Source organism: Diaphorina citri, unplaced genomic scaffold (assembly GCF_000475195.1).
Source record: "Diaphorina citri unplaced genomic scaffold, Diaci psyllid genome assembly version 1.1 scaffold1205, whole genome shotgun sequence".
Taxonomy (NCBI): Eukaryota; Metazoa; Arthropoda; class Insecta; order Hemiptera; family Psyllidae; genus Diaphorina; species Diaphorina citri.
The window spans coordinates 29,963-56,224 of record NW_007378634.1 but is presented as its reverse complement, the minus strand read 5'-3'; the positions used below and the strand labels follow the sequence as shown (position 1 = coordinate 56,224).

The 26,262-nt window shown below is 38.8% G+C and overlaps 4 protein-coding genes and 4 long non-coding RNA genes across 8 annotated transcripts in view; 5 read left to right on the top strand and 3 right to left on the bottom strand.

The window, feature by feature from the left end:
* The first annotated feature begins 505 nt into the window (after window positions 1–505).
* Window positions 506–2,110, top strand: LOC103514703. The gene is made up of 3 exons (XM_026827595.1): window positions 506–722; window positions 1,702–1,956; window positions 2,096–2,110. Exons 1-3 carry the CDS (start codon window positions 588–590, stop codon window positions 2,108–2,110), a joined length of 405 nt encoding a protein of 134 aa, XP_026683396.1. The 5' UTR covers window positions 506–587.
* Window positions 2,111–3,232: 1,122 nt separating this feature from the next.
* Window positions 3,233–3,878, bottom strand: LOC113469733. The gene is made up of 2 exons (XR_003393065.1): window positions 3,800–3,878; window positions 3,233–3,531 (listed from the first exon to the last, which is right to left on the bottom strand). It is a non-coding gene; the product is annotated as an uncharacterized LOC113469733 (long non-coding RNA).
* A 110-nt stretch (window positions 3,879–3,988) lies between these two features.
* Window positions 3,989–4,320, top strand: LOC113469732. Its single transcript, XR_003393064.1, has 2 exons — window positions 3,989–4,062; window positions 4,183–4,320. It is a non-coding gene; the product is annotated as an uncharacterized LOC113469732 (long non-coding RNA).
* On the bottom strand, window positions 4,227–7,843 carry LOC113469735. Its single transcript, XR_003393067.1, has 3 exons — window positions 7,786–7,843; window positions 4,556–5,361; window positions 4,227–4,392 (listed from the first exon to the last, which is right to left on the bottom strand). It is a non-coding gene; the product is annotated as an uncharacterized LOC113469735 (long non-coding RNA).
* Window positions 6,815–7,797, top strand: LOC113469734. The gene is made up of 2 exons (XR_003393066.1): window positions 6,815–7,333; window positions 7,680–7,797. It is a non-coding gene; the product is annotated as an uncharacterized LOC113469734 (long non-coding RNA).
* A 164-nt stretch (window positions 7,844–8,007) lies between the features above and the next one.
* On the bottom strand, window positions 8,008–17,555 carry LOC103514702 (cytochrome c1, heme protein, mitochondrial). The gene is made up of 7 exons (XM_017446325.2): window positions 17,547–17,555; window positions 17,135–17,182; window positions 16,760–16,911; window positions 13,553–13,850; window positions 12,486–12,588; window positions 9,225–9,370; window positions 8,008–8,407 (listed from the first exon to the last, which is right to left on the bottom strand). Exons 1-7 carry the CDS (start codon window positions 17,553–17,555, stop codon window positions 8,294–8,296), a joined length of 870 nt encoding a protein of 289 aa, XP_017301814.2. The 3' UTR covers window positions 8,008–8,293.
* A 91-nt stretch (window positions 17,556–17,646) lies between these two features.
* LOC103514701 lies at window positions 17,647–18,901 on the top strand. Its single transcript, XM_008479598.2, has 2 exons — window positions 17,647–17,803; window positions 18,424–18,901. The coding sequence occupies exons 1-2, from the start codon at window positions 17,774–17,776 to the stop codon at window positions 18,832–18,834; spliced, it is 441 nt and encodes a 146-aa protein (XP_008477820.1). The 5' UTR covers window positions 17,647–17,773; the 3' UTR covers window positions 18,835–18,901.
* Window positions 18,902–21,324: 2,423 nt separating this feature from the next.
* LOC103514700 (protein LSM14 homolog A) overlaps window positions 21,325–26,262 on the top strand; it is a 6,517-nt gene continuing 1,579 nt past the window's right edge. Inside the window, exons 1-6 of the mRNA XM_008479597.3 lie at window positions 21,325–21,541; window positions 22,829–22,983; window positions 23,506–23,613; window positions 23,971–24,241; window positions 25,069–25,282; window positions 25,840–26,013. Coding sequence (XP_008477819.1) covers window positions 21,421–21,541; window positions 22,829–22,983; window positions 23,506–23,613; window positions 23,971–24,241; window positions 25,069–25,282; window positions 25,840–26,013 — 1,043 coding nt within the window. The 5' untranslated portion in view covers window positions 21,325–21,420. The remainder of the gene's footprint in view (window positions 21,542–22,828; window positions 22,984–23,505; window positions 23,614–23,970; window positions 24,242–25,068; window positions 25,283–25,839; window positions 26,014–26,262) is intronic.

The window sequence follows — 26,262 nt, the reverse complement described above, 5'->3', positions numbered from 1 at the left end:
CCCCCCTCCAGTTCATTATTGTTTGAACTCCCTTTCACCCCCCTTCGACAAAATCCTGGATACGGCCCTGATTACACTTACACTAGAACCGCGATTATTTCAACCCCAAAATCAGTTCAAAATAGGGTATTTATTAACCATTTTGTTCTTTTATAATCTAAATTATGCCCCTTTTTCATTGTGTTATACGGAATTTCAATTATTTCAACTTTCGATTATTTCAACTACCCTCGGTCCCAATTAGTTGAAATAATCAGGGTTCTACTGTATTTGTTTTGGACCCTTTTTCATTGTGTTATACGGAATTTCAATTATTTCAACTTTCGATTATTTCAACTACCCTCGGTCCCAATTAGTTGAAATAATCAAGGTTCTACTGTATTTGTTTTGGCTCTCATAAAACCCCCTCTTTCTTTCCAGGAGCTGCTACGCGCCGAGCTCACCAGAATTCTCGAAGGGTATCTCACCGGTGACACCGTTCTCTCATAAAACCCCCTCTTTCTTTCCAGGAGCTGCTACGCGCCGAGCTCACCAGAATTCTCGAAGGGTATCTCACCGGTGACACCGTCGAGTTGGTCAACGCGAGTATGACGCTAGTCAAGACGATCGCTGGAAACGATGACGTGAAGAACGCGTTGTACGAGAGCGGGCTGGTGGAGATCATCGTTGAGATTGTCAACGCGATTGATGAACGGAAGGGAAAACTCAAGGACCAGAGTGGGGTAAGTGGAAAAAAATCCCACTTAGTAGAGATAAAACCCCGCTTAGCAGAGAAAAAAATCCTTTTTAGCAGAGAAAAAACGATGACATGAAGAACGCGTTGTATGAGAGCGGACTGGTGGAGATCATCGTTGAGATTGTCAACGTGATTGACGAGCGGAAGGGAAAACTCAAGGACGAGAGTGTAGTAAGTGGAAAAAAATCCCTCTTAGCAGAGAAAAAAATGGGTAAATAATGAATAATTCAAGTCCATCTCTTATCCTTAACAGATAAGGTTTGTTCTTAGAACAGATGATCTTTATTTATTTAATTTTCTAATTGCACTGGTGGATTTTCTTAGTGTTCAGTTTCGCAAAAGGAAAATACACCTAAAATAAAATAAATAAATGCCGTTTCTTTGTGTTATTACTCGACTCACAACTTTGGTGCTTACTGCAGCATTGTAGAATTTTCCCAATATGTATCTCAATAATCCGAACAACCAATGTTTACCTACCATGCTGGCAGCGATCACTCCCGCAACAGTTAGTTACAGGAATCAATCATGCATGATACAAATTTTTTGACCCCGCCGGGAATCGAACCCAGGTCTCCCGCGTGCAAGGCGGGCGCAGTGACCTCTACACCATGGGAGCTTCTCCACTTGTATTTTTAAGCTAGTGACATCGAAAGCTCACCATTTTAAAACCTTCTAATCGAAATTATCTTGATAGAAATATTTCATTTTATTTTTACATACATAACCATATCGTTCCAATCTACTGACTGGGTCGATGGACAAAACCTTTCCACCATATTCTGTCATCATATCTCCGGTTTCTTTCATGTCATCCCTCTCTCCTCGTTTTTTTTTTTCTATGTTGACTTTATGACATCAATGTATCGATTTTTTTTTTCATCTTTATTTTATTTTTATCTGATTTATAAATATTTTACGATCATCAAATACAATTTTATTTAAGCTACACTTCTATTTTCCAGGTGTGTATCCAGCTGAACGAAAGCTTCCTTCTTCTCCTCGCCACCCTGACGCTACGCCACCCCGGTATTGTATCCAAACTACTCGACTACAACATCCTCGATACCATTTTAAATCTGGTCAAACAGCACTCCGCAAATATCAAGATAGTCAAGTACGCCGCCTGGAATATCCGCAATATTTGCGTCCGCAATCGGACGGCTGCGGAGACCGCATGCGGACTGGGCGCAGTGGAATTGTTGGAGGAGTGTTTGAAGGTAGGTATTCATACCAAAGGCTTGTTTTTTTTTACTCCAGCTTTGAATCCATTGTTGTATTGTGGCTTATTCTTCCTTCGTTCCTTTTTACTATTATAGTAAATCTCCAGCTTTGAATCCATTGTTGTGTTGTGGCTAGGTCTACAGGGTTTGACTGAAGGAGTGGGGCGGGTTTAATTGTCCTTACTGGAGGGTTTGTAGGAAATCTTTCTCGTCTTGAGCGAAGAGAACTTGTATCGTTTCAAGTAGAACAGGGCGGCGGTCAGAATCGTCATCAATCCAACAGCCTGTCAACAGAAAGACATGTGTGTTAGGTCGTATTTTAAAACTGTTAGGGCTATTTCACATCTAGACTGCAACTTGTAGTATACGGCAGTTTTCATGATGAGGGCAGAGAACTTGTATCGTTTCAAGTAGAACAGGGCGGCGGTCAGAATCGTCATCAATCCAACAGCCTGTCAACAGAAAGACATGTGTGTTAAGTCGTATTTTAAAACTGTTAGGGCTATTTCACATCTAGACTGCAACTTGTAGTATACGGCATCATGAAAATGAGGGCTACATAGTCTTATGGGCCTGTCTGTTCACACTTAAACTTTGAGTTTAAGTTTGAACAGGCCCATAAGACTATGTAGCCATCAACACGAAAACTGTCGTATACTACAAGTTGGAGTCTAGATGTGAAATCCACCTTAGTATAATGGAACAACTTAATCTAAGCTGATAGTCTAAATAAAGAACTACTTATACTTATATGTACTTATTTTCCGTTTGAAAACTGAGACCATTTTCCGCTCTTCTAAAGCTCAATTTCCCCTCTTTTAAAGCTCAATTTCCCCTCTTTTCAAGTAACGGGAATTACAAGTTGCCTTTGTGACGTGTTCTTTACTCGTACAGTGTCGCACAAATAGTACAGGTTATTGAAAGGAAAATACGGGGTGGGTTCAACCTCCAGGTGGCGTGGTAGCGCCCATACAAGGCAAGAGTCATACAATGCCAGCCTAGTTAGCTTGGAAGGTAGAAAACCTGGCATGTAAGGTCCAAGTTGCAGGTTTTATCCCTGCCCAGAGCAAACCTTCTCCTATTGGTAAAGGTTTATTCTTGGAACAGCTGGCTTCTATCTTGTCCTTTTTTCTTTGATTTTTTTTTCTACAAACAATGTAAGTAAGTGTCTAGGTACATAGTGTGCCTAAAAAAGTTACAGTTGCATTTTTTTTTAAATTATTTAGGATTTGCAGTTACTTCTGTACACAGAACTAAATTCTATTCCCTTAAGGTGGTGGAAAGAGTGATTTATTTTACACACCAAATTTGTTCAGCTGTGAATCAGCTGGTACATTGGGGACTTGAAGTGTCTGTGTTATTATGTTATAGCAACCCGAATCTAATTTGGAGAGTTGTATCTGCCTATTCGATGACATCATGGGAAACTACAGGCTTGGCATGCTATGGCACAGACCCTTTACGAGGGAGGTAGCATGGGATGACCATACTATGACACAGACAAAGTCCCCAATATAGCAGTTGTTTCACACCGAAGATTTGGTCCGTAATGTCAGTCATTCACACTCAGACCTTCTGACATCTATCAGACCAGCTGGTACATTGGGGACTTGAAGTGTCTGTGTTATAGCAACCCGAATCTAATTTGGAGAGTTGTATCTGCCTATTCGATGACATCATGGGAAACTACAGGCTTGACATGCTATGGCACAGACCCCTTACGAGGGAGGTAGCATGGGATGACCATACTATGAGTACTATGACACAGACAAAGTCCCCAATATAGCAGTTGTTTCACACCGAAGATTTGGTCCGTAATGTCAGTCATTCACACTCAGACCTTCTGACATCTATCAGACAGTCTGAGAGACCCGGGGGCTCAAGCTTTTTCCATCACTCACGCTCATGTTGGATTTCACCAATATTTATTCAGTCATTAGGACTCCTGTTAAGCTAACAGCCAGTTAAGTTCCATTTAATTTGTATTGGCTTAACAGGGGTGTTAAGCTAACGGGCTGTTTGAGGCTGGAAAGAAGGTTGGTAAAATCCACCATCAGACCGTATGACAGACCTAGAGGCCCTGGGTCTGAGCGTAAGTGGCAGGTCTAAAACACACTCTAGCCTTTATATTTAAAACACCTTCTGTAGAGGCTGATCTTTTGATTTGCAATTGGCAGATTAGCGTCTCGTTAATTGAACTCTAAACGTTAGCGTAAGTGGCAGGTCTAAAACACACTCTAGCCTTTATATTTAAAACACCTTCTGTAGAGGCTGATCTTTTGATTTGCAATTGGCAGAATAATTTCCCAAACTGAGGGCCCTATTTCAAGAACTCTGCACTCACTTTTAACTCCCCGTACAGAAAAAACGTCGTACTGTCTGTTTGTCAATATTATTTCCTTATTTTCTGCTCGAGGACTAAAAAGCGGGTACCTAGTGCGGAGTGGTTTTAGGAAATAGGGCCCTGGTGGAATAGGGCTGATAAATTTCAAGAACTCTGCACTCACTTTTAACTCCCCGTACAGAAAAAACGTCGTACTGTCTGTTTGTCAATATTATTTCCTTATTTTCTGCTCAAGGACTAAAAAGCGGGTACTGGGTACCTAGTGCGGAGTGGTTTTAGGAAATAGGGCCCTGGTGGAATAGGGCCGATAAATTAGAGAGTTTTTGCAACCAAAATTAGCGTCTCGTTAATTGAACTCTAAACGTTTTTTGACGAAAACTCATTCCTGCGCATGTGTAGAAACGAGTTTTCGTCAAATAACGTTAAACAGTTCAGTTAACGGGACACTAATTTTGGTTGTAAAAACTCGTTATTGTTTTTAGGCTGAGGACTTGTTTACAAAGCTTGGTGTGAGTTTTCCGACTGATCTAGAAGCACCTGGGAGCGACACACGTCTTCCTTTCGCAATTTCCAGGTGGTAATGTTGGGAAATGTAGAAATGGTACAATGCCAGGCAACGTTCCATTTCCCCAGTTTCCACCAAGGAAAATGCGAAAGGAAAAAACGCGTACAATAGCACGTGGCCTATTTTTCAATCCGAACAAAGACTAAAAATTTCCAATATAAGTAAGTTCTTCATAAAATCAAAGGCTAAAACGGATTTTTCACTCACATCAAAAATTACGACCCCCAATTAGTTCAAAGTAGTGTTTCACACACCGACGTGTTTACCCCTTCATGTGAGTTTAATTCAGGTCTTTAGCTCTTTAGTACTTTTACTATTAAAGTAAATGGTATAGTAAATCTAATCTAGGTATATTCTCCCCAATAGTTATTTTATATCAAAGTTTCATTTAGGTGTTCACCCCTTCATGTGAGTTAAAAGAGTACGGCCTTTTGTTCAGGACATTTTTTCAGCTTTTATTCCAAATAAATATTAACAGCACAAAATTCCCTCTCTAACATGTTTTACTAGTATTTCACATCTAGACTGCAACTTGTAGTATACGGCAGTTTTCATGTTGATTGCTACATAGTCTTATGGGCCTGTCTGTTCACACTTAAACTTTGAGTTTAAGTTTGAACAGGCCCATAAGACTATGTAGCCCTCAACACGAAAACTGTCGTATACTACAAGTTGCAGTCTAGATGTGAAATCCACCTAAGTATAATGGAACAACTTAAACTTAAAGCTGATAGTCTAAATAAAGAACTACTTATACTTATATGTACTTATTTTCCGTTTGAAAACTGAGACCATTTTCCGCTCTTCTAAAGCTCAATTTCCCCTCTTTTAAAGCTCAATTTCCCCTCTTTTCAAGTAACGGGAATTACAAGTTGCCTTTGTGACGTGTTCTTTACTCGTACAGTGTCGCACAAATAGAACAGGTTATTGGAAGGAAAATACGGGGTGGGTTCAACCTCCAGGTGGCGTGGTAGCGCCTAGACAAAACTATTTCCCCTCTTTTCAAGTAACGGGAATTACAAGTTGCCTTTGTGACGTGTTCTTTACTCGTACAGTGTCGCACAAATAGAACAGGTTATTGAAAGGAAAATACGGGATGGGTTCAACCTCCAGGTGGCGTGGTAGCGCCTATACTAAACTATTGGAAATCCAAGACGGCGCATTCCCAACCCTTGATCTTCGATGGGAAGCGATATCTTGAAAAAGAGGGGGGAAATGGTTTCAGAATCCGAAAGGAAAATACTGCTTTGGTCGCCGCTTCATCAAATAAACAAGTGGTTAAGTGGTGGCATGCTTAGCCTAGTGAACGCTGGCTAAGGTCCCGGAATCGTACCCGGGTCTCCCGCGTGCAAGGCGAGCGCAGTGACCACTACGCAATGGGAGCCGACTAGAGAGGTAAGTAGTCTTTTTATACACACAGTATTGAAAACAACAACCACCCAGTAACAATGTTGCTTAGCAACGAGATCAACAATTGGGAAAATACTACACAGTTTCGATTCCATCATTCTTTGGTCTGTTCTCAGTTCTCTGCTTACAATAAGACATACATCTTCCCATTCCAAATCCTATCCCTGTATTTATTCAATCAACGAGATCAACAATTGGGAAAATACTACACAGTTTCGATTCCATCATTCTTTGGTCTGTTCTCAGTTCTCTGCTTACAATAAGACATGCTCTGCTTACAATACAGGGATAGGATTCCAAATCCTATCCCTGTATTTATTCAATTCTTACATTACCCCTGGTGGAATAGGGCCGATAAATTAGAGAGTTTTTGCAACCAAAATTAGCGTCTCGTTAATTGAACTCTAAACGTTATTTGACGAAAACTCATTCCTGCGCATGTGTAGGAACGAGTTTTCGTCAAATAACGTTAAACAGTTCAGTTAACGGGACACTAATTTTGGTTGTAAAAACTCGTTATTGTTTACGTTAAACAGTTCAGTTAACGGGACACTAATTTTGGTTGTAAAAACTCGCTATTGTTTTTAGGCTGAGGACTTGTTTACAAAGCTTGGTGTGAGTTTTCCGACTGATCTAGAAGCACCTGGGAGCGACACACGTCTTCCTTTCGCAATTTCCAGGTGGTAATGTTGGGAAATGTAGAAATGGTACAATGCCAGGCAACGTTCCATTTCCCCAGTTTCCACCAAGGAAAATGCGAAAGGAAAAAACGCGTACAATAGCACGTGGCCTATTTTTCAATCCGAACAAAGACTAAAAATTTCCAATATAAGTAAGTTCTTCATAAAATCAAAGGCTAAAACGGATTTTTCACTCACATCAAAAATTACGACCCCCAATTAGTTCAAAGTAGTGTTTCACACACCGACGTGTTTACCCCTTCATGTGAGTTTAATTCAGGTCTTTAGTACTTTTACTATTAAAGTAAATGGTATAGTAAATCTAATCTAGGTATATTCTCCCCAATAGTTATTTTATATCAAAGTTTCATTTAGGTGTTCACCCCTTCATGTGAGTTAAAAGAGTACGGCCTTTTGTTCAGGACATGTACAATAGCTAGCACGTGGCCTATTTTTCAATCCGAACAAAGACTAAAAATTTCCAATATAAGTAAGTTCTTCATAAAATCAAAGGCTAAAACGGATTTTTCACTCACATCAAAAATTACGACCCCCAATTAGTTCAAAGTAGTGTTTCACACACCGACGTGTTTACCCCTTCATGTGAGTTTAATTCAGGTCTTTAGCTCTTTAGTACTTTTACTATTAAAGTAAATGGTATAGTAAATCTAATCTAGGTATATTCTCCCCAATAGTTATTTTATATCAAAGTTTCATTTAGGTGTTCACCCCTTCATGTGAGTTAAAAGAGTACGGCCTTTTGTTCAGGACATTTTTTCAGCTTTTATTCCAAATAAATATTAACAGCACAAAATTCCCTCTCTAACATGTTTTACTAGTATAGTAAATCTAGCATACCTTGTTCCAGCGTTATTCTTCCTCCGTTACTTTTACTACCCCCTTCATGTGAGTTAAAAGAGTACGGCCTTTTGTTCAGGACATTTTTTCAGCTTTTATTCCAAATAAATATTAACAGCACAAAATTTCCTCTCTAACATGTTTTACTAGTATAGTAAATCTAGCATACCTTGTTCCAGTGTTATTCTTCCTCCGTTACTTTTACTATTATAGTAAATCCATCTGTGTTGTGGCTCATTTTTCCTTCGTTACATTTACTTTTATAGTAAATCTCCAGCTTTGAATTCATTGTTGTATTGTGGCTTATTCTTCCTTCGTTATTATTACTATTATAGTAAATCTCCAGCTTTGAATCCATTGTTGTATTGTGGCTTATTCTTCCTTCGTTCCTTTTTACTATTATAGTAAAGCCAGCTTTGAATCCATTGTTGTGTTGTGGCTAGGTCTACAGGGTTTGACTGAAGGAGTGGGGCGGGTTTAATTGTCCTTACTGGAGGGTTTGTAGGAAATCTTTCTCGTCTTGAGCGAAGAGAACTTGTATCGTTTCAAGTAGAACAGGGCGGCGGTCAGAATCGTCATCAATCCAACAGCCTGTAGTGCATAGAGAAGAGCTCCCGCTCCACCCGCTAGTACACCCAAAGTTGTCATACACTGAAATGAAAAGAGAAGTTTACTTCCTTAGGGATTAGTGACAATAGCCCAGCAGAATCTGTCAAGGGTGGACTGTTATTATCATTATGTTGAGGTGGTCTCTTTTTGATCCCTTGTGTGCCACATCCATTTTAGTTTAGGACTATTGCACTGAGGGTGGACTGTTAATAGGAAACACATAAAAATTACATCAGAATGAAATAGTTATGAAATAAAATATTACCGCTTTTTTGGATTTTGACCATCCTCTTGTAGTGGAGTAGTTGGAAACCTGAAATCACAAAAGAGGTGTAGATAACATTAGAACTGATTTGCCAACTAAACAATCATGTCATACAATCATCCATAACTTACAATGTCAGTAGTCCATTGACGAAGGTAGTCCGATGGAAACCTAAGGGCCTTAATCACTAGGTAATTATAGGTACATACTAACCAAATTTGAAATAAAAAATTGGGATGAAGGGAGTAATTTTTTTTTCTTCAGGCATCTAGCACTTCTAAAATTGTGTACACATATGTGTACACTCGGTCTGTAGAGGAGAAATGGTTTCAGAATCCGAAAGGAAAATACTGCTTTGGTCGCCGCTTCATCAAATAAACAAGTGGTTAAGTGGTGGCATGCTTAGCCCAGTGAACGCTGGCTAAGCCGGAATCGTACCCGGGTCTCCCGCGTGCAAGGCGAGCGCAGTGACCACTACGCAATGGGAGCCGACTAGAGAGGTAAGTAAAAGGACTTTCAACACAAAGTAGGTACCTTGATGGCCATGCGTTTCCTGGTATCATGCTCGGGTTCACCGCACCACTTGAGGAACGTGGACACATCCTTGGCTAGCTGAGATTGAGTAGCCGGCGTTCCGTCTTCATACTCTATGATCTCATTGTACAGAGCCTGGGCCATACCTGAAACCAACATACAATAGGACAAATCAATTTTTAGTCCGTCCTTCCTTTAATATTACAATAGTAATAAAAAAGTATAAGGGACGGACTATTGTATTCGCTTCGGTGTCGTCGGTCTGTTCCCATAGAAGGACTTTCCAAACCTGGTCGACCTATATATCAAATTAAAGGTCTTTTTACCAGGAACACGAAAGAGGTGATGAAAATTTTGTCCAGAAATCCATAAAGCCAAAAAAACTGGTTTTTGGGGGATTTTTTTCACATTTTCTCACACAAATGAGCTCTGATCTTGAAATTTTCCTTCCTTTATTATTACAATAGTAATAAAAAGGTATAAGGGACGGACTATTGTATTCGCTTCGGTGTCGTCGGTCTGTTCCCATAGAAGGACTTATCCAAACCTGGTCGACCTATATATCAAATTAAAGGTCTTTTTACCAGGAACACGAAAGAGGTGGTGAAAATTTTGTCCAGAAATCCATAAAGTTATCATTATGTTGAGGTGGTCTCTTTCTGATCCCTTGTGTGCCACATCCATTTTAGTTTAGGACTATTGCACTGAGGGTGGACTGTTGATAGGAAACACATAAAAATTATATCAGAATGAAATAGTTATTAAATAAAATATTACCGCTTTTTTGGATTTTGACCATCCTCTTGTAGTGGAGTAGTTGGAAACCTGAAATCATAAAAGAGGTGTAGATGACATTAGAACTGATTTGCCAACTAAACAATCATGTCATACAATCATCCATAACTTACAATGTCAGTAGTCCATTGACGAAGGTAGTCCGATGGAAACCTAAGGGCCTTAATCACTAGGTAATTATAGGTACATACTAACCAAATTTGAAATAAAAAATTGGGCCTTTAAATATCACAGACCCTTGGAAGTAGGGACCTATGTATTGGAAGTAGGGACCTTGGAAGTAGGGACCTTGGAAGTAGGGACCTTGGAAGTAGGGACCCTTGGAAGTAGGGAAGTAGGGACCTATGTACAGGTATGTAAACATATAGGTATACCTTTTTTCAATTTATTTTAATTTTAGGACTTCACCTTATGGGTGTGTCCGACTACATTTTGAAGTAAAAAAGGAACCATTGGCTTATCATGCATATCCAATATCACAGACCCTTGGAAGTAGGGACCTATGTATATAGGTACAGGTATGTAAACATATAGGTATACCTTTTTTCCATTTATTTTAATTTTAGGACTTCACCCTATGGGTGTGTCCCACTACATTTTGTAGTAAAAAAAGGAACCATTGGCTTATCATGCATATCCAAACATTGCTTGCAATACATTTGAATAGATTATTTCGTGATAATAATCTGATAGCAATTACATTGAAAATTTTGCAGCTAAATTCTAACCTATAAAATATGCCCTAGAAACTAAACTGAAGGTGATTGAGCTACACAATACACATAAGCCAACAGACGAGGATGATGTTTTTGATTAGGGTGATAATAATCTGATAGCAATTACATTGAAAATTTTGCAGCTAAATTCTAACCTATAAAATATGCCCTAGAAACTAAACTGAAGGTGATTGAGCTACACAATACACATAAGCCAACAGACGAGGATGATGTTTTTGATTACATAATGTGTTCATATTTCGGCTATCTGAGGATCAACTGAACACTTACATTGATTTGCACTAGAGAAGGATGAGTTTTGAGTAATTTTGAGGTAAAAACTCTGGTAACAGCTCCTGCCATGATTTCTCAGGGGTAGAGTTGATAAGGAAAGGGCAGATTTGAAACTACACTTGAAGTATGCTTATTGTACACACCGCGGGGGTTTTCTAAGGTAATTACTACACACTTCTAAACAAACGAAAGGAAATAACGAAGGACTATTGAGCTTTTAGCAAATAAAAGACATTTTTTATTGAGAAAAAGTTCTTTCCTTCGATCGAACTTTGCTTGACCATACTACACACTTCTAAACAAACGAAAGGAAATAACGAAGGACTATTGAGCTTTTAGCAAATAAAAGACATTTTTTATTGAGAAAAAGTCCTTTCCTTCGATCGAACTTTGCTTGACCAGACGAAGTCAGCTGATGAAGGAAAAATACGAGCAGAAAAAAAAGGTAAACAAACCAAAAGTTGCCAGTGTGACCACCTTTGAAACGAGTGAAATTATTTTCACAAAATATTTATAAACGGATTTCAAAAGTGGAAAGTCTGCTTGACCAGACCAGACGAAGTCAGCTGATGAAGGAAAAATACGAGGAGAAAAAAAAGGTAAACAAACCAAAAGTTGCCAGTGTGACCACCTTTGAAACGAGTGAAATTATTTTCATAAAATATTTATAAACGGATTTCAAAAGTGGAAAGTGATACAAATCAATCAAATGATCGATTATTAATAAAATTTAAAATAGGTATTCATCAAATAAAAGATTTCTATGTATTTATTTGATGAAAAAAGAACTTTTTGTGGAAAGTTCTACAAATGATTCTCAAAATTTTTTTAGTAACTTTTTCCCTGCGAAGATGGTACACTTGCCTCTTCCTGGAACTGGGTGCACAGTGGATAGTGCGCCAGTAAAAAAATTTGGTGCTAAAAATTCACTACTGCTTTCTCTTTTGTTTTAGCTGACGTAAGCATTGATCACAGACCCTTGGAAGTAGGGACCTATGTATATAGGTACAGGTATGTAAACATATAGGTATACCTTTTTTCCATTTATTTTAATTTAAGGACTTCACCTTATGGGTGTGTCCCACTACATTTTGTAGTTTTAGAATTTTTCAAGTTGTATCCAAACATAGTTGATCGCGTCGATCCACATCGATTCACAATAAATTCACATTGATCGACGGCCGTACTAGGCTTATACACCGAAGGTCCCGGGTTTGATTCCCGGCGGTTTTTTTTTCTTCGACTTTGTGCTTCGAATTCGTGGTGTTTTCGTGTTAAATCCCAGCACCTAAATGGAGAGTGTAAAGTATAGTGTCTCTTGTCACCCCATCTGATGTAGCAGTTGTTACAGGTTTCGGTGATACGAAATAAAAACGTCCAGAAAACATAAAAAAAACTAGTCTTAATCAAATGAGATAATTCTAATTGTAATAAGTAGGTAAACAGTCCAACGTACCAATGGCACCTCCCAAGAAGTACGGGTTGAAGTAAAGACCCTCTCTGATCTGAACTCCGGCAGGGGGATCCATGTAGCCCGTCAGTAAGTGGAACACGTAGTCCTGAAATAAGACAAGAAAACCGAAATACCCAAATATCAAAAACAATTCTTCTTCATCTTCCTAGCCTTTTCCTATTTAAATAGGGTCGGCGTTTCTTGTCAGTCCTTTCCAGGCAGCCCTATTGTGTACCTCATGTCCTGTTCAATTGCTCACTCAAATCTTGAGAGTCACGCAATCCTTCCAACCCTCTCTGATCTGAACTCCGGCAGGGGGGTCCATGTAGCCCGTCAGTAAGTGGAACACGTAGTCCTGAAATAAGAAAAGAAAACCGAAATACCCAAATATCAAAAACAATTCTTCTTCTTCCTAGCCTTTTCCTATTTAAATAGGGTCGGCGTTTCTTATCGGTCCTTTCCAGGCAGCCCTATTGTGTACCTCATGTCCTGTTAAATTGTTCTCACTCAAATCTCGAGTCACGCAATCCTTCACCCTTTTCTTCGGTCACCCTCGCCCTCTTCAGCCAGCCTGTTTGATTTGGAGGCTAGCGCGCTTGCCTAGTAAGGGCTAGATCGCATGTTTGATACCCGCCCGAGGCGGATTTTCTTCTAAACAGATAGGTCTCGTTCTCGGAACTTTCCACTTTGCTTTTGGCATGATATCTTCGGTCACCCTCGCCCTCTTCAGCCAGCCTGTTTGATTTGGAGGCTAGCGCGCTTGCCTAGTAAGGGCTAGATCGCATGTTTGATTCCCGCCCGAGGCGGATTTTCTTCTAAACAGATAGGTCTCGTTATCGGAACTTTCCACTTTGCTTTTGGCATGATGAAACCTTAGCAGTTACAGTTCCCTCTATCCAACCTAAAAAAGTGATTTAGAATAGAATAGAATATGTATACCCTGTTACTACTGCCAGAATGAGACTGAAAAGTCCCTTTACTCCCGCAGTCAGTCCAAACAAGGTCTTATATTTTTATTTTTATTATTTTGTTTTTAATTTAGATTTTATTAATATGTAAAATCGACTCACCTCAGCGCCATGTCTAGCCATCGTAATGTAGGACAAGTCAGGCGGGTAGGCCCCGTTGTTGGCCGCGCGGGCCGCCTCCTCATTTGGATAAGGCGACGGGAAGGTATCGGACAGTTTGCCGGGCCGCTTGAACATCTCGCCCTTCTCGTTCGGCCCGTCCTCCACCATGATCTCTTCGGCCTCTCGCTTAGCTTCGGCCTCCGTGTGGGACACGCCGACCAGGTTACGATAACAAATGAAGCGGGCCGAGTGGCAGGCCGCGCACACGTTCTTGTACACCTCGTAACCACGCCGGATACTGGGGAACAAATAAATATAAATTGAGTTTTTGCAACCAAAATTAGCGTCTCGTTAATTGAACTCTAAACGTTTTTTGACGAAAACTCATTCCTGCGCATGTGTAGAAACGATTTTCGTCAAATAACGTTAAACAGTTCAGTTAACGGGACACTAATTTTGGTTGTAAAAACTCGCTATTGTTATTACGCTGAGGACTTGTTTACAAAGCTTGGTGTGAGTTTTCCGACTGATCTAGAAGCACCTGGGAGCGACACACGTCTTCCTTTCGCAATTTCCAGGTGGTAATGTTGGGAAATGTAGAAATGGTACAATGCCAGGCAACGTTCCATTTCCCCAGTTTCCACCAAGGAAAATGCGAAAGGAAAAAACGCGTACAATAGCTTCAGTATAAACAGAAAGCCCACTCTGAGGCTTACTGTGCTGGGGCAGTTGAGACTTTACAAATCTAAACCTAGATCTTACAATATAAATTTTCTTTGATGGAGTTTTTTTTCCAGAGTTATGAATCAAACATATGAAACAAACACAATGCAAAAACTGTTGTTCAGTATAAAAATATAAATTTTCTTTGATGGAGTTTTTTTTCCAGAGTTATGAATCAAACATATGAAACAAACACAATGCAAAAACTGTTGTTCAGTACAAAAACTGTTCAGTATAAACAGAAAGCCCACTCTGAGGCTTACTGTGCTGGGGCAGTTGAGACTTTACAAATCTAAACCTAGATCTTACTTTTTTTTTAAAGAGGTTTGATAGAGGGAACTGTAGCTGCTAAAGTCTTATTGTCCCGAAATCTAGGAAAAAAGGAAGACAGGATAGGAGAAAGCCAGCCGTTTCGAGTAAGAACATTATCCGTTCAGGATAAAATCCACCCCAAGTGGGAATCGAACCTGCAGCCCAGAGCTTACTAGGCAGACACACTGACACACTACCAACCAAGCTAACTAGGCTGGCTGATAGAGGGTTATTTGATGGTTATACCCAGGGCTGAGCTAGGCTTGAAAAATAGAAAAAAACTATACAAAAATAATCGAATTTTTTACTTCTTTTTGTCTCTCCCATTTTTTAAACCTAGCCCTATCAGTACCTTCATGTCACTGCATAACTCCTAAGGTTTGCCTTTTCCCGTGTTCAGGTGGGGTCAACATTTTTTTTGTCAGGTGATTGCTTCTCGGAGAGGATGTCCTTCTACACTCAACCTTTGCTTTTTCTTTAGCAAGGGAAATATCAGACTGGTATCCTCCCTATCAGACTTAGCCAGGCCAAGTTGATCTACTCTCTTACGTTGTTCAAATTTCACTACCACATAAGTCGATTTTTGGCGAAACTGAGTTATGCACATTGTTGGATTCGGTATTCTCTCCTCTACACGATGATTTGAAGACATTTAATAAAAATACAACAGAGCACATTACAATCAACAATATCACTATGACGATGATTTGAAGACATTTAATAAAAATACAACAGAGCACATTACAATCAACAATATCACCACTACCAACCAAGCTAACTAGGCTGGCTGATAGAGGGTTATTTGATGGTTATACACAGGGCTGAGCTAGGCTTGAAAAATAGAAAAACCATACGAAAATAATCGATTTTTTCTTTACTTTTTTTTTGTCTCTCCCATTTTTTAAACCTAGCCCTATCAGTACCTTCATGTCACTGTATAACTCCTAAGGTTTGCCTTTTTCCGTGTTCAGGTGGGGTTGACATTTTTTTGTCAGGTGATTGCTTCGCGGAGTGGATGTCCTTCTACACTCAACCTTTGCTTTTTCTTTAGCAAGGGAAATATCAGACTGGTATCCTCCCTATCAGACTTAGCCAGGCTAAGTTAATCTACTCTCTGTTTATGTCGTTCAAATTTCACTACCGCGTAAGTCGATTTTTGGCAAAACTGACACTCGTATTTATGAACAAGAATGATCGTTCTTAGATCAGTCTCAAGTCAAAATTGACCAATCAAATGCCTTGAGACTATGCTTAGCACGAACTTAAGAGCCAGCATGTTGTTCATAAATATGGGTGTAAGTTATGCACATTGTTGGATTCGGTATTCTCTCCTCTACACGATGATTTGAAGACATTTAATAAAAATACAACAGAGCACATTACAATCAACAATATCACTACCACTTAACCTGATAGTGATTTGAAAGATAGTGAACAATCACATTGTCTCCTGAAAAGTTAGAAAAATCAACTTACACAGTAGTGAAATTTGAACGATGAAATGAGGGTTTTACCCTGCACTATGTATTAAAAAATAATGGACTGCTTAGGTATAAGTAAGTCATGAAATAATATTAGACACATTTACAAGAGCTTTGACAGCATAGGAGAAAGCCAGCCATTCTAAGAACAGACGTAGAAAAATCAACTTACACAGTAGTGAAATTTGAACGACGAAATGAGGGTTTTACCCTGCACTATGTATTAAAAAAAATGGACTGCTTAGGTATAAGTCATGAAATAATATTAGACACATTTACAAGAGCTTTGACAGCATAGGAGAAAGCCAGCCATTCTAAGAACAGACCCCATCTATTTAGGATAAAGTTTGTCCTGGGTGGGAATTGAACCTCTGACCTAGCATTTGCAAGGCAAGAGTCATACAATGCCAGCCTAGTTAGCTTGGAAGGTAGAAAACCTGGCATGTAAGGTCCAAGTTGCAGGTTTTATCCCTGCCTAGAGCAAACTTTCTCCTATTGGTAAAGGTTTATTCTTGGAACAGCTGGCTTTCTATCTTGTCCATTTTTCTTTGATTTTTTTTTCTACAAACAATGTAAGTAAGTGCCTAGGTACATAGTGTGCCTAAAAAAAGTTACAGTTGCATTTTTTTTTTTTTAATTATTTAGGATTTGCAGTTACTTCTGTACACAGAACTAAATTCTATTCCCTTACCTGGCATGATCGAAAGAGTCCAGTAACCCACTGTGGGACCACTTCAAATGAGGTGGATGAAGTTCCAAGTCACCAGCCTGGACATAGGAACTTTCCAGTGCATAGAGAAGAGCTCCCGCTCCACCCGCTAGTACACCCAAAGTTGTCATACACTGAAATGAAAAGAGAAGTTTACTTCCTTAGGGGTTAGTGACAATAGCCCAGCAGAATCTGTCAAGGGTGGACTGTTATTATCATTATGTTGAGGTGGTCTCTTTCTGATCCCTTGTGTGCTACATCCATTTTAGTTTAGGACTATTGCACTGAGGGTGGACTGTTAATAGGAAACAAATAAAAATTACATCAGAATGAAATAGTTATAAAATAAAATATTACCGCTTTTTTGGATTTTGACCATCCTCTTGTAGTGGAGTAGTTGGAAACCTGAAATCATTTCCTGTCTGCTTCCTAAATGGCCAGGACCAACATCAGACTTTTTAAACTTGGTTTAACTCTTTGATTAAGCAATTTGATTTATATATTAATTCCCCCACTTTTTTAAAGTCACTGCTACATAAGTTAAGTAGGTAGGTATTTGGTGTACTGACTGCATGTTTTTTTTTTCCTTTTAAATTATTTTTGTTTTATCTAACAGACCTTTATTTACTTACCCTAATATCTAATTCTGAATTCCAGACTTTTTAAACTTGGTTTAACTCTTTGATTAAGCAATTTGATTTATATATTAATTCCCCCACTTTTTTAAAGTCACTACTACATAAGTTAAGTAGGTAGGTATTTGGTGTACTGACTGCATGTTTTTTTTTTTCCTTTTAAATTATTTTTGTTTTATTTAACAGACCTTTATTTACTTACCCTAATATCTAATTCTGAATTCGGTCCTTTCCAGTTCGATCATTTGGAACAGAAGACCGGGAGGCACAATGCCCCGTCCCTGCTCAGAGTCAAATCTACGACTTCATCCTTTTCCGTGGTTCTGACATCAAAGACATTCGGGTGGTCCAAGGCCAGCCGATGCCACCCAATGACCCAGCTATTGTACAGGTCAGTAAAGTTCTGAGCCATTCATTGTAAGGATTGAAAGTTGGTATTTTTTTTTCTTTCTATTACTACATTATAGTGAGCTATACTAGTAATGAAAGTATTGCAATCTGGCCATTTTTTTTTTTCCATTGTGTAACTTACTTCTAAATGCCAAGGCCTTATTGACTGGGGTTTCACCCTCCATTTGACAATAAGGTACCCACCTCATCTAGCCGGGACTGGGAAAAGCCAGCAGCATGTGATTTCATCCATCTAGATGTATTACAAATCAATTAATTTGGGGTTTTACTTCAATACATAGTTTTTTTATATTTAAATTTAATCTTATTCATTCACAAACACTCAATGTGACAATAAGGTACCCACCTCATCTAGCCGGGACTGGGAAAAGCCAGCAGCATGTGATTTCATCCATCTAGATGTATTACAAATCAATTGATTTGGGGTTTCATTTCAATACATAGTTTTTTTTATATTTAAATTTAATCTTATTCATCACACACAAAAAGCCCAAATTGAGGCTTAGGTGTAGGGGCTGGCCAGCCCCAAAGGACGGGTTGAGCTTCTACGAATCTATTCATTCACAAAAACTCAATGTTAATTCTTCTTCTTTTCCACAGCATCAGATTTCTCATCCTCCTCCATCGGCAGCCCCTGGGTACCCAGGTGTAGTGCAACCCACACACACTCATGCCTACTCGCATCATCTGGGTGCTGCACCTGGCAGTCATCTCATGGCAGGTAGCATGGGAGCCTCACATCACGTTCACCCATCTGTGTCCGCTGGAGGATACAACCCCATGTCCGGTATGACATTTACTCGTGAGCCCCACAAACCCTTGCCCGTGTCCCATGTCGGGGCTCATCCCGTGAGTGTGGGCCATGAGCCACCGTCCCCTCGACCATCCCAAAATCAAAACTCGGTCCCCAACATGAATCATCAGTCAGGAGGCAGTTCTGGTAAGACGAATCTGACCTTTGATTTTCACATCAAAGAAAGCATCCCTGTGTGTCGCTTGTCAGCATCGTGAAACCAATAACTGCACCCCCACTTCTTATGCTAAATACTGCCTGCCTTATTTTGCTCTTCTACACACTTCATATTTTTTCAACTATAGCTTTGTACTACGAATCTGACCTTTGATTTTCACATCAAAGAAAGCATCCCTGTGTGTCGCTTGTCAGCATCGTGAAACCAATAACTGCACCCCCACTGCTTATGCTAAATACTGCCTGCCTTATTTTGCTCTTCTACACACTTCATATTTTTTCAACTATAGTTTTGTACTTTTTTAGAAATTCTTTAATTCAAGGCATTTTTCTTCTTCACTTGAAGAAGTTCTCATGGAAACACTACTATGTATTTGCAAAGAATATCCTCACTCCTTTTTTTCCAAACTAACAAACTTTTGCATGAACCCGTGAAGAATATTCTCAAGTTAACTAACACTCTTGCATGAACCCATAGATTTTTGGCTAATAGAACACCTGCCATGCTTCTCTAACCATTTGCCTGTGATATCTCATATTTTCACTGCTGCACGGAATTTCTGTAGTTTTCTATTTCTTCATTTCAAATGGAATTAGTAACACTACTTTGTGAGTAAAGGGACTTTTTTCAGTCTCTTTCTGAAAGTACAGACGGTATATTCTATTCTACTGCATGAAATTATAAGTAGCACATGATTTCCTAAATGGTCACCAATTTTTCCCCCTCTAAATCTTTGCCTGATTGATTCAACTATAATTTTGTGACTTGCACGTTTTTAATTTAGAATAACAGCATGCCCCTTTTAGGGATTTATAAGCATGAGAATTCTACTTGTAGGGTTAGGTATTTGATTTTAGAAACATATTCTCTCTTATGCATTTTTTTTTTAACTTTAAATTTAAAACCTTGTTAACTCATTTTCACTGGGTTGATTGACTTGAAACTTTAGTACACTTGCGTAAAGATCTTAAATGACAATAGGATAGTCTATTAGAGAATTTGGTCACAAGCCTTTGTGCTTCTTAGATAGTAATATAACTTACAATTGACATTTGTCAACTGCGCTTGGAAGAAATAAAAGTAAATAAAACATCTTTTTTTTTTTAGGCACTTTAACACTTTTGGCAGAAGGTAAGAAAAAGGTAATGAAAATAAATATGGCTCACTAGCCCACAGAGATAAAATAGAAATTTTTTATGCCTCACAAAACCCCCCAAAAAAAAAAAAAAAAAAAAAAAAAAAAAAAAAAAATGCATGGCATCCTCAACGGAGCTCTGACTGTAATAGTACTGATAATAGCTCTGACTCTCGCCTCGCAGAAAAGAGTTTTTTTTGTGGTTTAAAATACCTATATAAATTTGAAAAACACACCTTCGTTCTCTATCCCAAAAAGATATTTGATAGAGGGAACTGTAACGCTATGGGTCTTATACCTAGTCCCGAAATCAAAGAGAGAAGAAAGTCAGGATAGGAGAAAGCAAGCCTTTCCGAGAATGAATATTATCCGTTGGGGATAAAATCCGCCGCGGGCGGGAATCGAACCCGCTCCGCGGCCCGCGGCCTAGTGGACGTGCTACCAACTAAAGCTAACTAGGCTGGCGAGCTGAGTATTTTTTCTGCGAGTGTAGTTATTTTTGTAAATTAAATCAAAATTAAACCAACCAGCAACCATATATTAGACTTAATTAGACGAGTAGACAGTAGACTATCCGTAGTAGTATTTTTGTAAATTAAATCAAAATTAAACCAACCAGCAACCATATATTAGACTTAATTAGACGAGTAGACAGTAGACTATCCGTAGTATCCGTTAAAATAAAAATGGGGAAAGCAATGTGTTATACTTCTAGTCCTACACACTACCAGCGCTATTTCGGCTTCACTTTTCTACTTTTTGAGTAGATGTCCACTACTCATTCATCTCTTTTTGCCTCTCTTTCGGCTTCCAGCGCTATTTCGGCTTCACTTTTCTACTTTTTGAGTAGATGTCCACTACTCATTCATCTCTTTTTGCCTCTCTTTCGGCTTTTTTCCAACCATTTTTCTTTTTTGTTGTTTTTATGTTTTTGGATTTGGATTTTAGAAATTTTTTAGAATGGAAGTTTAGTTGGTTTTGGTTAGAGATTGTGATTTAAACTTTTTGAGTAGATGTCCACTACTCATTCATCTCTTTTTGCCTCTCTTTCGGCTTTTTTCCAACCATTTTTCTTTTTTGTTGTTTTTGGATTTGGATTTTAGAAATTTTTTAGAATGGAAGTTTAGTTGGTTTTGGTTAGAGATTGTGATTTAATTACCCTGAGGACGAGTGAAATTACATGGGATTTTTATTGTCGTCCTCTAACAAACATAAACCGAAGATGAATATGTAATTTTTTTTTTTCAAAGTGCTCACTAATGTGCTCGCCCCTATTGACAGTTCTTTCTGGATTTGTTTTTTTTTTTTTACAAGTATTCGTTGATGTGCTTGCGTCTATTGTTTGTTTCGGAAAATCTCCAATTAAAGTTTAGTAAAATATGCACCCAGTGTGATTTAATTTTTTTATATTATTTTTCTCATTTTATTGTGATGTTAATCTAGTTTTATCCTTGTCATCCTTTCAAGTATTGTCTTTAAAATACTTTCAAGATGAGCTCCGGAATGCCAGAATTGGGTAGTAAAATCAGTTTGATTTCAAAAGCGGACATTCGTTACGAAGGAGAACTTTTTACTGTCGACCCCAATGAATGTACAATAGCTCTTTCCAATGGTAAGTATTCTGTGATTTTTTTAATTTCACCGGTTTGTCGGTAAACTTTGTCCCCACAGAAACACTTGTACCCACAATGCCTGCTTTCATGATGCACCGAAGATTTCAATCTGTTGGAACACCAAAAAAAGTTACAAACTAAATTTCAGGTCGTCCTACCAGAGAACCGGAGTTGAAGCCAAAACCGAAGATTTCAATCTGTTGGAACACCAAAAAAAGTTACAAACTAAATTTCAGGTCGTCCTACCAGAGAACCGGAGTTGAAGCCAAATGCTAGGATTACCTTCCTGTATTTTGCTTACAATCAATAGTTTTACATATCTGATGGATTCTCAAGCCTACTTTGTATTATATTCTTCTATCATTCAATCCTAGCTGACCTCTTCCTATTTAGCCGAGAAAAATCACCGATGACTTCTTTGTTTACACTTTCGATTTCACAGCTTGTTGGTTTTAAACCTGTATATAAATTCGATTCTCTTCAAAATGCTATCTCTTCAACTAATGTTGGTAGACAATTCAATTCCTTGAAGTTACCTACTCAAATCTTGTATAATTTCTGCCAAAAATTCAATCATTTAATTATTGGTGTTCCTGAATTGTTGGTTGTCTACAGTCTTTAGCCGAGCTTCCCCATCTCTTGCTTTCTTGTTATTTGCCATCAGCACATGTTAAATTTCACTTTTCATGTTGGAGGAAATTTGTTTATTTTTATGAACAAAGAAAGCCATGGTCATGTGTGACAGGTAGGTACAATCATGTTCATTCAAAGTTGTATCTTGCAAACTCATTCATTCTATTGTGAACCATGAACTTTGCCATTCATTCATTGAACATATTTTATTTTTACCTGGATTGTACCTACCTTTCTGAATGTATTTTCCTTCTGTATTATTTCATTTGATTGAACAAATACTTTATTTTTGAATTTGAACTGTCTAATTTATCTAATGTATTTTTTGAACTTGAACATAATCCTTTTGATTTTCCCCCCATTGGTGAAGTTTTAAAAATGGTATGTATTGTACTTAGAGGTTCCTGTCTGCTTCCTAAATGGCCAGGACCAACATCAGACTTTTTAAACTTGGTTTAACTCTTTGATTAAGCAATTTGATTTATATATTAATTCCCCCACTTTTTTAAAGTCACTGCTACATAAGTTAAGTAGGTAGGTATTTGGTGTACTGACTGCATGTTTTTTTTTTTCCTTTTAAATTATTTTTGTTTTATTTAATAGACCTTTATTTACTTACCCTAATATCTAATTCTGAATTCCGTCCTTTCCAGTTCGATCATTTGGAACAGAAGACCGGGAGGCACAATGCCCCGTCCCTGCTCAGAGTCAAATCTACGACTTCATCCTTTTCCGTGGTTCTGACATCAAAGACATTCGGGTGGTCCAAGGCCAGCCGATGCCACCCAATGACCCAGCTATTGTACAGGTCAGTAAAGTTCTGAGCCATTCATTGTAAGGATTGAAAGTTGGTATTTTTTTTTCTTTCTATTACTACAGTATAGTGAGCTATACTAGTATTGCAATTTGCAATCTGTCCATTTTTTTTTTTTTTTCATTGTGTAACTTACTTCTAAATGCCAAGGCCTTATTGACTGGGGTTTCACCCTCCATTTGACAATAAGGTACCCACCTCATCTAGCCGGGACTGGGAAAAGCCAGCAGCATGTGATTTCATCCATCTAGATGTATTATTTATATATATACTTGTAAATCTGTCCAAGGACAGGTATCAGTACAACTTTCTCCACTTTTCTCTATCTTGTGCATCCTCTCTTAACTCTGCATATGATTTGCCCTTCAGGATATCCGATAACATACCAAATTTTCTTCTACCTCTACCTCTTTTTCTTAGATGTATTACAAATCAATTAATTTGGGGTTTCATTTCAATACATGGTTTTTTTATATTTAAATTTAATCTTATTCATTCACAAACACTCAATGTTAATTCTTCTACGACCGCAACGAGATGCGACACGAGTTCCGCGACTATCGGGACCGCGACACGCATCATCATCATCGCGGCGGCGGACGCGACAATTACCGCGACAATTATGTAAGTAACATCTACAGCTTGTTCAACCTAAAAGTGCCCCATAGGAAATTAACACATAAAATCTGTTTTTTGCCCCATAAAAGTCCCCAATACACTTTTCGGGTCCACTAACCATTCTGTCTTATGGAACTTTTGACGAGGAATCGATTGGTTCAAGACTGTCCGACTTACAGTCAAGAAGTTATGGGTTCGAGACTCGGCAAATATATAAAAAAAATAGGAATGACATTTTGAGAGCTAACAGAAAGCGTTGAAGGCCTTTTCAAAAACAGTGTTTTTTTTTCTTGGAAACACAAAATACGGTCGTATGGTTCCTACTTAAATCTTCCCAAGGTTTTAATTTGTCTCCCGTTACAGCGTATGTCACACCAAGGCGGCGGTGGTGTTGGCGGCAGAGATGGCGGCCCGCGCGGCGGAGGTGGCTGGCATAACAACCGCCAGCGGAGCATCAGCGGCGGTCGGCGCCCTCGGCCCCGGAGCCGCGGACCCGGGTTTGGCGGCGCGGGAGGCGGCGGTTATGGCGGCAAGGGCGGCAAGCACACGCTCAAGTTTGACGCGGACTACGACTTCGACAAGGCCAACTCCGAGTTCAACGAGATGCTGAGCAAACTCAACGAAACCAAACTTGGTGAGATTCTTTTAGTTGTTAAAGGCATCTGATGAGAGGCATACTATGGGATGGGCATGCTTCAAAACAGAGCACATGCGTTTAATGTAGCAGTTGTCTCATTCCTACGAAATAAAAATGTTGGTGAAACACTGATTTTTTTTTCTCTTATCAGTTTCGGGTATAATAAGCACACCGGGCGTTAATGGTTTCAGGACAGACGTGCTACCTTCCCCAAGGTAACTAGGGTGGCAGTGTTGTGTTTCAAGAGAATTGTACCTACCTTTCTGAATGTATTTTCCTTCTGTATTATTTCATTTGATTGAACAAATACTTTATTTTTGAATTTGAACTGTCTAATAAATTTATTTAATGTATTTTTTGAACTTGAACATAATCCTTTTGATTTTTCCCCCCCATTGGTGAAGTTTTAAAAATGGTATGTATTGTACTTAGAGGTTCCTGTCTAATGCTTCAAAACAGAGCACATGCGTTTAATGTAGCAGTTGTCTCATTCCTACGAAATAAAAATGTTGGTGAAACACTGATTTTTTTTTTTTAAATGGTTTCAGGACAGACGTGCTAGCTTCCCCAAGGTAACTAGGGTGGCAGTGTTGTGTTTCAAGAGAACCTAGATAAAATAAGTTAGGAAGACATTTAGAGTTGGAAATAACTCTTGTTTTTTTTTTTTTTATTTTATTTCTCTTGGATGCCCATTTTGCCAGTTAAGTACAGCATCACCAATTTTTCCATTGATTAAATAAGTAATTTGGTTTGATACATCAACTTTTTTCAAAGATTAAAGATTTACCATATTTCAAATTCAAAACCCTTCCTTCTCCCCATAGAGGACGGTGGTGCACCAGTTGTGGTGAATGGTACAGGTGGCTCGGTCGGCAATGGAGGTGTGGGTGCACCCGGCTCAGATCCGGATGGCAAGAAAGATGACAGCGGCAATGAGACTGGGGTAGGAGATACGGAGCCTGAGGATGACAAGTTCTACGACAAGACCAAGTCCTTCTTCGACAACATCAGCTGTGAGGCCGTCGAGCGAAGCAAGGGGTGAGTTTGATCCTTGAGATGGGTATTTAATTTTTATTAATGCCCGGGTCCACAAAATGAGTTAAAGCTTCATTTAAGTAAACTTTTGGATTAACCAATCTAACTGATTTCTGAAATATTTGATTTTCTTTTCTTTTTGGAATTTGAAAAATACCGGTAAATCTTGTATCTTGACGTCATGACGTACGTTCCCGTACGCGATGACGTCACATTAACTTTCCCATAGAAGGTGTCACTAGTGTAATGCGTTTGAACGGATGCATTATTTTTGTCGGGTACAAATGACGGGAAACAGACGATTTTGACAACACAACTGTTTGGACTCTTACTTTAGAATGGCAAATAAAAATTAAATTTTCAAACCTTTTTTAAAGATACTTTTTCGCCGACTTCAGTTTTGGATTTTTTCGACTTTACCTAGGAATTGACCTTTCCTTCTAAATTACCTGTACCTGTACTAAATACACAAGTCCTTGTTTAGACTGCGGAAGTAAAGGGACTTTTCAGTCCTATCCTAGCAGGATAAACAAGATATATTCTCTTCTTTTCTTTTCCAGTGCATTCCAACGCACAGACTGGCGTCAGGAGCGCAAGATGAACTCGGAAACGTTCGGCGTGGCGGCCACGAGACGCGGGGGCGGCTATCGAGGCAGGGGCGGTTTCTACTATGGCGGCGGCCGAGGCTACAACCATCACCGCAACCACTACAATAACCAGGGCCGGAATAACAGGTATGAACTAATAAAGAAGATGAAGAAAATTTAAGAAGAAAAATAATTAAGAAGAATTCCCTAAAAGTACTCTAGTACTTAAAGGGATTTATTCCAAAAAGAAACATTTTATTGTTAATGTGACATAAAATAAACTTCAATATTATTATTATTATTAAGGGATGGCCGATATTTTAACCTATCGTTTTTTTTTTTTTTTTTTTTTTTTTTTAATTAAAAAATTTGGGGGGGGGGGGATTTTAAGACACA